The sequence below is a fragment of the Sorghum bicolor genome, chromosome 2 (genome assembly GCF_000003195.3).
Source record: "Sorghum bicolor cultivar BTx623 chromosome 2, Sorghum_bicolor_NCBIv3, whole genome shotgun sequence".
Taxonomy (NCBI): Eukaryota; Viridiplantae; Streptophyta; class Magnoliopsida; order Poales; family Poaceae; genus Sorghum; species Sorghum bicolor.
In genome coordinates this window covers 56,256,582-56,270,924 of record NC_012871.2, presented here as the reverse complement: position 1 = coordinate 56,270,924, position 14,343 = coordinate 56,256,582, and the positions used below count along the sequence as shown (strand labels likewise).

Genomic DNA, 14,343 nt, shown 5'->3' with positions numbered 1-14,343 from the left:
GACAATTTTAATCTTGTCACCTACCCACTGAACCAAGCACTGGTGCATTGTAGACGGGATGCAACAATTGGCATGAATCCAATCTCTCCCCAACAGTAAGTTATAAACACCCTTTCCACTGATCACGAAGAAGGTTGTCGGCAAGGTTTTACTGCCGATGGTCAACTCAACGCATACGGCTCCCTTGACTGGAGACACGTTGCCTTCAAAGTCCTTGAGCATCATATCGGTCTTGGTCAAATCCTGATCTCCTTTCCCAAGCTTCCGATACACTGCGTATGGCATGATATTGATAGCAGCTCCACCATCAATCAAAATTTTGGTCATCGGCTGACCATCCACTCTTCCTTTGACAAATAGAGCCTTAAGATGTTGCCTTTCATTGTCGGCAGGCTTTTCAAAGATGGCGGTCATTGGGTCCAGAGCCAACTGAGCTATTTGGTCGGAAAACTCCAACTCATCATCACTAGACGGCGCTAGAATTCCATCGGCAACATAAATACCATGTTGACGTCTGCCGATGGCCCTTTTCCCTTAGGATCCGATTGCTGATCCCCAGATTGGCTAGAGTTCTCGCCCTTGCTTAACTCCTCTCGCCTCTCGCGCTGCAGTCTTCTCTTCTGTGTCCTGGTCAACACCTCTGGACACCATGGAGGAAGTTGTTGCTGCCTCATCGATGAGCGATGATTCTCTCTTGACTCCATCCGATAAGTATTGGCGTCCTGACAGAAAATGAACTCATCGGGAACCCGCGCATTAGCCATCTCTTCGAGTTCCTCCTGGTTCCTGGGAAAATACTGAACACGATCGCCAAGCCTGTCGTGCACACTGAGCCTGCCCCCCAGCCGATCATGAACGGACGCTCTCCCCCTAATCGGCCCATCAAATCGCCGATCACCATCGTGATAGCGCCGATCGGATCTGTCATACCGATCATAACCGTTGCACTCAGGACAATCTCTGATAGTTGGAAGCTTGGTATTCTCCTCCCAGCAATGGATGAAGAACGGACAATTCCAATGATCTCTGTGTCGATTCCACTCTTGTCGGCGTCTTTCTTCTTCCCGATGGTGTTCTTCCTGTCGGCGCCGATACCGGTCCTCACGTTGCTGCCAAGTCTCCCAAGGACTTCTGTGAGTTATCACAATACCAGATCGGGAAGGCCTTCCTGGGTTGATTCCTTCCTAGATCAAGCCTTTTCCCTTAGCATCGGCAGTAGTGTTCTCATGCTGAGGATCCACCGATGCACTTCTTTCAGCTGCTTCCGATGTTAAGACCTTGGCCTTTCCCTTAGCATCCAACATATTTGTTGGGAAAGGGTGCTGATCAATCTTCATCGGCTTCTGAGTTTTGGAGCTGTCAAATTTGATCCTCCCAGATTCTATAGCCGATTGCAGCTGCTATCTAAAAACTTTACACTCATTAGTGTTGTGAGAAGTTGCATTGTGCCACTTACAATATTTCATCCTCTTCAACTCCTCAACCGACGGGATCACATGATTGGGTGACAATTTGATTTGACCCTCTTGAAGTAGAAAGTCAAATATCCTATCGGCCTTAGTGATGTCAAACGCGAACTTCTCTGGCTCTTTATGTCTGAAAGGACAAGACATCGGCTTTTTATTTTTCACCCATTCTGCCAAGCCGATGACTGGTTCTTCATCAGAGTCCGAGCTTGCCGCTTCATCCACAAATGATACCTTTTTATTCCATGCTCTCTTGGGCTCGAAAGGCTTGATATCTTGATTAGAAATCCTCTGCACCAAATGACTTAAGCTTTCAAACTCCTGAGATGCATACGTGTCCCTTATGTGTGGCAATAAACCCTGGAAAGCCAAATCGGCTAGCTGCCGATCATCTAGAACCATGCTATAGCATTTGTTCTTGACCTCCCATATCCTCTGCACAAAACTTTCAACCGATTCATCATTGCGTTGCCTCAATTTGACCAAATCGATGATCTTCTTCTCATGGACACCAGAAAAGAAGTATTTGTGGAATTGCTTCTCTAGATCGGCCCAAGTAACCACTGAGTTGGGAGGTAATGATATAAACCAAGTAAAAGCCGATCCAGATAATGACGATGAGAATAAGCGAACCCTTAACTCGTCCCTGTTAGCAGCTTCTCCGCACTGGATGATGAACCTGTTGACGTGCTCCATGGTTGACGTGTCATCCTGCCCAGAAAACTTAGTAAAATCTGGTACCTTGTACCGATTTGGAAGCGGGATCAAATCATATGCGGGAGGATACGGTATCCGATAAGAGTAAGTGTTGACTTTGGGTTTTATCCCAAATTGATCTCTCATCACTTCAGCAATCTTATCGACCCAATAAGCATCGGCGTCTTGCCGATGAGGCAGTTGCGGATCTGGCACCTGCTGGTAAGCTTCCACGTGTCTGTGCGGCGCACGATCTGTATGGAACATTGGGTTAATCATTTGGCCACCCACCTGGTGACCACCAAACTGCTGTGCGCCGATCTGGTGTCCGCCAATTTGCTGCCCAAGATTCATTGGCTGGTTGGGTAGTCCCTGATTATGGAACCCGGGGTAGATCTGGCCTTGCTGGAACCCTGTAGCCTGATGATTCTGTTGGGACGTTTGCGGAAAGACTTGCTGCCCAAGCCATCCACTATTAGCATTCATCGGCATAGGTCCTGCCGATGACTGGTAATTGAGCATCATCATTGAATTGACATACCCTGGCTGAGTCATAAACCTCTGTTGCATCAGAATTGAGTCTGCCGATGCGTTAGGCATCTGGAACGTCGGAGCTTCAGAATTCCCAGTGTAAGGTCTTGCAGTAGTAGTTGTAGTATACTGGGAACTCTGATTCATCGGCATACTTGGGGGTGCCGATGCCATAGGAGTCTTGCCTCTCACATCAGTCGTCTGGGATGTACCAGGTGTCTTCAATGTCAACTCTGGAGGCATACCATAACCCCACCAGTTAGGAGGAGGGACTGATCCCGACATTGCCGATGCCAACATATCTATAGCAAGCTTAATCTACCCGTCCGAAGTTGATGGATTGGTTGTCATCGGCTTAGATTGTGCATTAGTGACTCCTAACGTGCTTGGAGGAACAGGAATTTCCGTGCCCGCAACGGCTGTAGCAGCCGATGGAGCTGTGACCACTGGTGATCCTGGCTGATGATGAGAAGGGCCCACATAATTTGGTGGCAACTGCCCTTCCTTGAAAGTTCTAGCCACGGCATTGAAAACCGTATTGGACAGCACACCAGCTTGGTTGATCAAGGCACGGTTGACAGCACTATCGACCATGTCTTGGAGTTTACCAGGATTGGCTTCAAAAGTAACCTGCCGAGGCATCGGCAGTGCTTCCTTCTGGATCACCTCGCCACTCCTGTTTACGCTGAAGGCCTTGAGACATTGCTGCTTATAATCCTCCATAGCCTTCGCGATAGCCTGCTTCTGCTTGTCTTTGAGACTATCTTCTGTCACGGGGATAACGTTCTCCAAGTCGAACTCAGTATTCGACATGTTGATCCTGGTCCCACCGGGCGTGCCAAAAGATGTGTTGATGCAAAAGCTGATCTGCAAACACAAAGGGCTAATACCTGATTTAAACGTTAAGGCGTGCCAGCCGATTTGACCTTACTATCGGCAAAGGTGATAACTCAAATACTTTGGTCCCGACAACAGCGATGCGCCCGGATGCCACGGCCAAGAGGTATTCACGCAGAACTTGAGAACACGCCGAGCTTGAGTCGACGAATTCTGAAGAACTCGTAATAAAAAGGAAAGTATGACGAAGTCGACGAAAAAGTAGATGCTGGAATATGAGTAAAAACTTGTGTTTGATTGATCGATAGATGTCTCGATTACAAGGCCCTAGGGTCTACATTTATACCCTGCTCAAAAGAGCTACAACCAGACATGACTAGAACTCGAATTCCAAATTAAACAGAATCCGTATACAAAATGATTTAAATAACTAAGGAAAAACATAAAACTATCTTCCCGTGACAGCCTGGGACGCCACCATAGACCAATCGGCAATCTTCAAGTCTTCATCCCGCGTCATCAGCAGATTCTTCACCGCAATCACAGGCAGAGGTTAATGCTGGCCATCGGCACAGACATATCACCATCCATGGACTTAGCCACATCCAGCCGTCTCCTCATCGGCAACTCTCCTGCAGACCAGCTACCTTTGCCCAGTCCTGCCGATCTATACTCTACCGATCCTGGACACGCGCCCAAAAACGGTGTCAACACCCGTCGAGCAGAAGCCACATCCCGGAGGAGTCCTCACACATCAGGCAGCTTGGCCTCACGATTTGCAACTGCTCCGAGGACAGGTCCTTCATCGTCCGTCCATTCGTGTGAGTACAACCTTCATACACTCTTCTCTCCCTTCCATCTCGATCTTGTTTTATGGATCCTCATTTTATCTTGATAAATTATCAGCAGAATCCTATGTAAGGAAAGTACCAACCATAGATTCAATTAGGGAACCTCCCCACTGACAATACTTTCTAGGCCCTGATGAAAGCAATTTAGAAATTCGAAACCATTTTATGTACCCCATAGAGATAGTAGGTTGTATGGCTTACTGATCTGATACAACTAACTATTGTAGAAGCAAGACATGATTTTTGTTCATAAAAACGTGACACTGTTGACAGCCTTGCAACATGTGTTTGCTTCTCCATAGGTCTTCCCAATGTCTATGTTTGAATAACTAATGTTTGCTCAGAAAAAAATTCATTCACACATTATTTGATCTTTGGTCACAATTTAGAAGCTGACATACATTTAAAAAAGTGTACAATCTAAAGAAGAAAAGAGAAATAGAGTGGCATCTCAGTGAATAACTTCAACAAATGAAGTTAATGTCTCACTCGAAGAACTATTTCTTGATCTAGGCAACAAATTATCTACAAGACGTTTTTTATTTTGTTCTGCGAAATATGAAATTGACTTAACTCTGAATTTTACTGCATTAGTTCACAATGCTTAGAGTTTTGTTAATAAATCATTTAGTCTATTGACTCCGCAAGATATTTTCATTCTAGCTTTTTGGTACAAATGGAGAAAAACTAAGCTTACCGCAATAGTGCAAGATTTCCTAAGCTTTTTAGACAAGTTATGTTAGAAGGTATTTTTTGTGTTGTCACTTTTTATTAAAGGTAATGTGATCCTCTTTCTTGCATTTTGCATTTTGACACAGGAAAGCTTCAAAAGGGCCAGAATATGGCAACATATTATTTGTGATAGTTTAAGACATTTGGATTCATTATCTAATTATTTATTTCTTTATCAGTTTGCTATGCAATTTAGGCTGCAGACATTCTTAGACCAGCCACCAACCTGGTCTATCAACACGATCAACTAAATATCAAATCTGAGGTATGCGTTTTCCCCATTTACATACATATTTTTTTATACTAATCACCATCCTGGCTTTTAGTACAACTAAATGATGCATGTTTAAAAGTGCAGTACCTATTGAATGTTGCAGTGCCTACAGTTTTTTTTACTACTTCTGATCTGAGGCTATAATAACTTAGCCAATGCCTTTGTGTCCACTTTCTACCACTGCCAATTAAATCGTATTTGATCTGCTTTGTATCCATGGTTTCACTAGCTTCATGACATTTGACATATTTAAATAATGTAAAGTTTATAGTTTTAAAGACTTTTGCCTACTCGTTGCTATTCGGTTCCAGACCTTAAGGTTTATGCATTGTGTACAGATGTTTGCCTAATCGTAGCTATCTGCCCTACCCTGCAGCCACGTCCACGACAGTCAGACGCCTCCTCCTTGTCCTTCCCGACTGCCTCCCCATTCTCCCTGATGATGCCGGAGGCCTACCCCTGCCTCGTCACGCTCACGCCACCGCCCTCCGTCGTCCTGCATCTCGCTGCCTTGTGCTGCCGCCGCACGCCAGGTGCTCAGATCTTCGTCGGGCCCTTTGTCGGAGACGAGCACCCAACAAGTATGCCCACCCTTCTCTTCCCTTCGTCACTACTACAGAATGAGGCATTGGTCGATGCCTAAAATGGCCAAAAACCTCGGCCTTTTTGCGGTCCGGGGTTAAAGACCCCTTTAGCACCGGTTCGTGTTACAAACCGGTGCTAAAGGGTCCTGCCCAACGGCTACTGACATGTACTGTCGGGGCAGGGACCCTTTAGCACCGGTTTTTAACAAGAACCGGTGCTAAAGGGGTCCCTTTAGCACCGGCCAGAGCCACAGGCCGAGGCAAACCCTTTAGCACCGGTTTGTGTTACAAACCGGTGCTAAAAGGTAACCCTTTAGCACCGGTTTTTGCTCTGAACCGGTGCTAAAGGTCCGGTTTATAGGCCGGCTCCCTCCTCCCCTCTGCCCATTTGAAACCGAGAGCACCATTGTTGTTCTTGGAGCTTCTTCTTGCTTGTTCTTCATTTGTTCTTCATCTCCAACGCCCATCGTTGATCTTCTTCGACTCCGTCATCGTCTCTTCGCGCTTAGAGGTGACTAACTTCAGCCTTTCTTGTCTTTTTCATGTTGTTTTTGGCTTGTGATGTTCCCATCATTTTTTAGCTCAAATCCACTTTGTTATTTTGAATCATTCACATGAATTAGTATCCATATATATATATATCATATTTCATGGTTGACCTAGTTTTAATATATTTTGCAAGAATGAATTATAGTATATTTTTATGATCATAGAAAGTAGGATAGTTCAAATTAATTGGTTTGTTAATATCACTTGATTTAATTTTATTACTACATATAATGTCCATTGTATCATACATGTTTACTAGTAAATGTGGAATTTATAATTGTTTTAAAATTGAGTATGGATAGTAGATGGCAACCGTGACCGGGTCTTCAGTCTCTCAACGGGTTCAAAAGCGATACCGTCCGGAACTCCCTCTCATTACTTGTGGCAAGTGTGGGCAGAAGATTTTGATGGAGTACAAAGTGTCGAAAGAGGGAGTAAACAAGGGTCGTATATTCTACAAGTGTCCAGATCGTAATGTGAGTTATTTCCAGACATTTGCTTATATATGTGCATATTTTTTAAATGATATTAATTAAACTTTTGATTCTCTCTTTTAATTTCAGTGGGACGGTACCGGCGGATGTACAGGTTGGTACTGGGAGGAAGAATACATTGAACACTTTAAGAAATCTTTTGCACAGGTGGTTGAGGCTGAAGGTGGTGAGGCAGTGAGCCGACGAAAGAAGTTCAATGATGTTGATCAAGCGAATGATCTATCTATTATAGTTGGGATCGGACGCGAACTAATTATGTTGCTTAAGTGCATTTTAGTTTTGTTTTTTTAATGCTAGTTGCGATTGTATTTGTTGTAGCCAAGCTTTTCTAAATTAATCAACTATGTATCTTAGACATGTTGTGCAATAAGATGAGAAACTATATGTGTGCATGGATTTCTCCGCGACCAAGTGATCAATCCAAACGGCGAGTTTCACTTCAACGGCAACGAAACTCTTATACCAAACAACGATGATCATTTGTATCGTTTGTAGACATTGGGAGAACAAACTCTATGTATATATGTGTTACGAATTTTGTACATATAAAACTATATATATATAAAGCTTTTTACATATATATTTAATTTTTGATGTGGTCTATTCATTTTATTATAGGCAAAGCTTAACTATTAAGCTTAGCCTATAATTTTCATTTATATATGCTTAATATACGTGTAATATAAATATATTATTGTATCAGCAAAACATGTATTGAAAAACCTATTATTATATATTATATATAAACAATAAACAGAACCGAAGAAGTGAACCAAAAAAAAAGAAAAAGAAACCCTTTAACACCGGTTGGTAATACCAACCGGTGTTAAAGGGTCCTGCAACGTGGCAGCCCTGGCAGGACCCTTTAACACCGGTTGGTGTTACCAACCGGTGTTAAAGGGGGGGCTTTAGCCCCGGTTAACGGAACCGGGACTAAAGGGTGGGCCTTTAGTCCCGGAAGGGCAGCACCGGCTCGGGAACCGGAGCAACAGGCCCTTCCCGACCGGTGCTAATGCCCGAACGTGTGGCAGTGCGTGCTGTGTGAAACAGAGCATCCTAAAAGGTCTTTGTCGGACCCTTCAATGATTTCACTTTTTTATTTTATTATGGAATAAATTTATCTTTCTGAAACAGTGATTTTGTTTTGTATAAAAGAAAATGATCAGTGCTAACTAATATGCTGATTTTTTTGGCTTATCGAAAAAGTGTCAGAGTATTCAACTCAAAATAAAATAGATCTTAAATAACATAGAACCATGTGATTCTCTAATGTATAAAAGAGATGTGTGCCGGTTATATCGTTTGTACTGTTGAGGTATCTTAGGACCACTCAATGGTGTTCTTTGATCTGTGCTTATGATTTTTTTGTTTAAAAATGCGATCTTTTGTGCTTGTAGCAATGCATAGGCCAATACACATACTACATTAACTCTATTTTGCAGATTGGAGAAGAAAAATGAAGGGGAGCAATGCATAGGCCAATACACAACCCATCCCTGACTCAAATCATATATTTGTTTTATCTGGTTGCTTGCATGGATAGGTTGAATCTTGTTTGCATCCCCATGGTTTGCTCAATAGTTAGTACCGAAGAAAATTGTAGGTTTAGTAAAACCCATACCATATTGGATTGTGCTATACTGTTAGGGCTGCTAAATTTTTAATACTAGTGGCAGGGCGCGCCCTCGCGCGCCATGGCAGGTGTATGGTGGAGGATGTGAAAATTGAATGTGTCTACAAATGCACATGCATTTACAAATATGGAGACTGGATTGGTTTGAAATATCGCGTAAAGTACTTGTGGATATTCATAATATGAGTGAATGGGAAAAAAATGATTGAGACACATATAGGATCCTTAGCCTTTCTTTCGCCTAACTCTGGACTACAGGTAACAAAGTATAGAGTGAAACTTGGAAGGAAGCTAAGACTGCCCATTTTGTAAGTTTGTAGGAAGCACAATAAAATTGAGTCCATTTTCGGCAGAGGTCGCATCTGTGCTTTGTATTTATTAAACACCTGAAAAAGGATGAGATGGACAATTAGAAGTGCTGAATAGCCTAAAACATGACTGTGATGCGAAATTAGCACAAGAACATTTAGCACTCCACTATGGACATTGCATAAGGATCACTGAGGCAACAGTAGCAGGTAGACGTCGATCAGGATGTACCTTTGAACTATGTAATTGCAGCAATGAATATGAATCATAGTCCGTAACCAATCAGAATAAATTAAGTACATAACAAGCTAGGAAAAATCACCATAGGTTAGAAGCATGTGCACATATCGATTCTACGCAGGTATATAAATAATTATGTTTGAAGAATGAGGAAAAAAATATCATATGCAGGTAGGCATATCCTATGCAGGGGCAGTAACAAAAAGGACTTGACCAGAATATATATGATTCGAAACCCCACAAATATGCCGGTTCCAACACAAGAGCACTAACTATTGAGCAGTCATAGTTTTAATTAACTTTTCATACGAAGATAGATGTGTGTACCTAACTTTTCCTCAACAATTAGAAGGCACGTATCTTTTGGGGAACTATCATAGCAGCAGGTAATTCATGCCCATTATCACACAACAATATGTTATTTTTAGGACACACGATAGATCAAAGAACTTGCTGCCTGTAAATCTTGTCACTATCTTTGTTTCAAACAACAAATGCACATTGCTTAATCTGTCAAATACTTTGCATCATTTTGGACAAGAAACACCTCCGTAGAACCTAAAATTTACAAATGCCTTGAAAAATAGAGAGGACTGAGGAAGAATAGGGATGTGAACATATCAATGATCAAGGAACATGACCAGTGTTGTGTCTAGCAGAATTCATTGGCATTCCCAGAATAACGTGTAAAAAAAGGCAGAGAAAGAGGACAACTCACTGAAATGATGAACTGCACTTGGAAGGTGGTCTATACAGGATTGACAAAATGTTGTCCCTAGGTCGGCAAGGGAGGCCAACCTAGAAAACAGACATATCTTAATTGGATTGAAAATTATCATGGAGATGTTAAAGGAGTATTTATGTTATAGGGAAGTCAAGAATAATAGGAGAAGTCAATCTACTATGATAATACCTCTGAATCCACAATAAAAAGATAGCCTTCGGTAGCATGCTAAAATGCTGAAGGTGGGTGCAAGAATTTGATTGACCCAAACTCTCAATCTTCAAAGTTTGGAAGATCCAATATTCAAAGTGAAGGAAAAAATGGCAATCATCATTCTGCATGGATATAAACCTTGTGGTCATATAAATAAAATCATAACTCAAGGTACCAGGAAGCTATGCTTGCATAACCTAAAATTGTCCCACGGTTGTTGCTACTGATGACCCTATGCTGGTTCCACAGATAAAACTGTTATCCCACCTTTATCAACTGATATGCATGCTTGAGGACATTGAACTATAGAATATCACTTTTCTAGTACATATAAGGTTACCTTCACAAGGAACAGAGCATTCATAGATACACCTACCTAAGCGACCAAACCACAACTTTATAAATAGGTAGATGCATAGTAGCAATCAAGGAATTCTGATGGTACCATCTAGAGTAAATCACCATATGTCGCTGTGTTACTATGGCCATCAGAGGTATTTAGAATGGCACTATGATCAGCATTCCACATCCATACATTACAGTCCTCCGATCTTGCAATTATATTACCAAATGTCCCCAAGGGTGCCATTTAAGGTTTTGGTGGTTCGGTATATGAAGTTTGTGCCCAGCACTAAAAAAATGTTCAAGGTGATAAGGTCCTAAAACAACACATATAGGAAACAGGAAAAAACAAAAGGTACGAACCAGTCAGTCATCTTTTCTTTGAAGGTCATTATAATTCTAAATGGGTGCTTACTGAAATTTCGATTTCAAAAAGGGACTAACACACAATACATCCATGTGTAGAGTAAACATATATTTGTAATTATAATCATCAGAACTAACAATAGGGCAAACACATCCATATCTATATTATGTAAATATGGCATGTCAGTAAACAGCAAAAAATCAGTTAATGTTTGGTCAGCTGAAGATGTGGATGTGGGAAGCTATTCACTCACCTAGCTTCAAAGGCACAACAGCATTCTTCCTATTACGCTGCTGACCATGTATATATTTGATTCTCAAATAAACATGAAGAAATAAATGGAACATTAATTAAACTAACTTGAAGAAATAGACACAATCTGAGTTGCAAAACCCTTGTCCATCTACTACATGAAGTTTGAATTTTTTTTTTTTATTCTAATGAAGCTTTCTCCATTTACAGGTATAAAATAATAGTCTATAACATGTATGTGCTTATTTACGGGAGCAGAGGTGAATAAAACTTAATAATTTAAATGCGCTCATCTACAATATAGTTGTACTTTTCTTATATGTAATTTATTTAGTGTCAATGTTATAATAGGTTTCACACTTTGCTGGAGTAAGATGGATCTTTAGACAATACTTTGGACATCAAACAGTGAAATATGCTAGAATTTTATAGTGGTTTTTTGACACAACTGCCATAGCATGGTTCCTATCAAGTAAAAGTAGTCTTGAAATAAGGAAGGCCCAATTTCAGTATCAACTAAATAAGCTACTCTAGCAAACATTGCACTGGTTGAGAAGGGAAAACAGCTCAAAGAGGAATTTTTACCTTTGGCGGTTCAGGAAGCAACAATAGCCTACATAAAAATTCTGTTCTTTAGTGAAGAGCTTGCATTAGGACCTCAAAAGAATATGATAAATGCAGTTCCCATGGAAAAAAAATGCAGAAGTTGTTATTAACAAACAAAAGATAGCAAAGGTAGCTATTTTTATTAAGCAAAGATCTCTAAATCCATCATCTATGATTGTTGTGTAAATTAATCTAGCAGAACAACTCTAGATTAAAAATGTCCATGCTCAACAAAGATGCTTGAACAATGTGATAGGAATAACATACCAAATGAATATCTAGCTAGCATATTGCTTTAGGGAAGCTGAGGAACTTGAACACAGCTAGAAGTCGACGAAACAATAGAAAAGTTTGTTTCTAATGTTTCAGTATAAAAAAGGGAATTACTTCAGTTAGAGGTATTACTTAATCTTCTTTTTTCATGGATATAGCATTGGACGTTAAGTGCACAATTAAATAATGAAAAATATGGAAAAATATGAAACATCACCGATTCAAATTGTTCTCTTTATCAAGGCCAAGAACAGAAGAACCCAAGTACCTGCAAATTAACTGTCTATGCTATTGATCCAAGTAGTGGCGGTCAGTGCACTCGAGGCCACCAATTTGATGTGATGGGAACCTAGGCCAGGCTGAATCTAACAAACACCAATCTGCCATGGACATAGAAACCCTAGAGTAGAAATCGAAACTAAAATCGAAGAAGGCCGCTAGGGTTTGACATATCACAGTAGTAGAGGAAGACTGGAGGAAGAAGACAGGCCCAGGGGTGCATGCCGTCGGCGGCCACCGGTGGGGGTCACGGCCGGCCCGCCCATGTGGTGCGAGGGGCTGTAGAGGAGAAGGATGGGCATCGCCGCGTCAACGACGGACACCACACTGCTGCCCTGCCCGCACCCGTGTCAGGAGAGATGGGAGAGGGAGGGAGGGGAAGAGTAGAGGCTGTGGGGACTCACCAGCGCGGGAACGGAGGGGAAGGGGGCCGTCGGTGCGCCGCACATGGGGGCGACATCGCCGTGGTCGCCGTCACCTTGGGAGAGATTGAGAGCGGAGAACAAAAGCGAAGGCAGAGACCGACTGCGATGGGGCCGAGGAAAGACTGTCCGGGAGCGGCAGATGCCAAGACTATATTGGGCAGACACTGCGAATCAGGCCTTGTTTAGTTCCCAGAAAATTTTGCAAAATTTTTCACATTTCCCGTCACATCGAATCTCTAGACGCATGCATAAAGCATTAAATATAGACGAAAATAAAAACTAATTGCACAGTTTGGTCGGAATTGACGAGACGAATCTTTTGAGCCTAGTTAGTCCATGATTAGATAATATTTGTCAAATACAAACGAAAATGCTACAGTGTCGATTTCCCAAAATTTTTCGGAACTAAACACGGCCTCAGTGTGAAGCCGGCAGCAACGTCGGCCCACCAAAAGAATCAAGAAAATCAGGTCTGGAGCGGATAAACCTGCTTCTAGAAGCTAACAGTGAAACTAATCTAGGCCTCTAATTAGGCAGATCAGACGACTGACTATATTTAAGCTAACGTGGATGGTGCTTCTGCGCAGGGAGAGTTTTAAATTTCTGTAGTGGATTTTCCACTTGTTTCAGACAATATTGGCAAACTATTTTATTCTGTGTTCTCGATTTAGTCTCAGACGCTATTGCATATCCGGTTATAGCCCACAGTAATACATCTGATTCTTAAAATGTGATCGCAAAAATTCAGAAGTTAATTTTCAGTAACTTATAAGGGGCATTACCTTCAAAGTTCAACAATTGAATTTTTTACTGTTGAACCTCGATGTACTGCTTTATTGAACATCCATAAAAATTATCATCTTCAAAGTTCAACAATTAAATTTTTGTTATGTTTATCAGGTCAATGATAGTGGGCACTTCTATGGCATGGCTGAGATGGTTGGAACTATTGATTTTCAAAAGGACATGGACTTCTGGCGTGAGGATAAATATCACACTGCAGAATAATTAAAAAAAGACTGTCACACAGCAGATATACACAAGAAGTAAGTTGGCATGTCCTATTTTGCATCGAACTTATTTTAGTACTGTTAAATTGTTAGATTTTAGGAAGTAGTTTTTTACTTCTCTCCAGCATTTCAGGAAACCTATTAAATTATTTGTTTGGGTGGCATAAACAAAGATATTTTTTAGTCCATAGAAAAGTTTTGGATTTGTTCGAAAAAGCATATTTGGTAGCTTTTGAAACCATTGGCATATTGCAAGGTTTTCTTCAGCCTCAGCAGCCTATGCTGTCCAAAATCAAGAGTCGAGAGCAACTACGCCATATCGGATATCTGCAACAGTAGAGAAGATGGTGCTTGATGTTTGAATATCTAATATAAATGGTAGAGAGGATCTCACTGACCGATGTATCTTGAGTCCACTAGACATCTAGATAAAGCATCAGCTAATTGGAAGCTCTAAGGCCACCATCTGAAGATAGTAGAGCTTGAAAACCTGAAGCCTTCTTGCTGCCTAGCCATGTGCTCCTCTCTGGAGATGTATTTCTTCATGCATATCTTTCGGGCTACTGGATTGTTGTTGAAGGTGCAGTACTTGAGTAATTTTGTTTTGGCGGTCAGCTTTCTATTGTTGGGTGCAATACTAGAGTGATTTTTAATAA

The 14,343-nt window shown here is 41.5% G+C and overlaps 1 protein-coding gene and 1 long non-coding RNA gene across 9 annotated transcripts; one reads left to right on the top strand and one right to left on the bottom strand.

The window, feature by feature from the left end:
• Positions 3,927-14,217, top strand: LOC110432920. The gene is made up of 4 exons (XR_002450221.1): positions 3,927-4,351; positions 5,293-5,378; positions 5,764-5,968; positions 13,578-14,217. It is a non-coding gene; the product is annotated as an uncharacterized LOC110432920 (long non-coding RNA).
• On the bottom strand, positions 8,770-12,792 carry LOC110432919. 8 transcript variants are annotated; one of them, XR_002450220.1, is made up of 6 exons: positions 12,657-12,787; positions 12,242-12,587; positions 11,680-11,707; positions 10,110-10,255; positions 9,915-9,994; positions 8,770-9,033 (listed from the first exon to the last, which is right to left on the bottom strand). XR_002450220.1 is itself a non-coding variant. In XM_021454140.1 (5 exons), the coding sequence occupies exons 1-5, from the start codon at positions 12,710-12,712 to the stop codon at positions 9,026-9,028; spliced, it is 318 nt and encodes a 105-aa protein (XP_021309815.1). In that variant the 5' UTR covers positions 12,713-12,787; the 3' UTR covers positions 8,770-9,025. The 8 variants fall into 8 exon arrangements, 2 of the variants coding, with proteins under 2 accessions (XP_021309815.1, XP_021309816.1); XR_002450217.1 differs by having other exon boundaries at positions 10,579-12,587; XR_002450219.1 differs by having other exon boundaries at positions 11,680-12,587.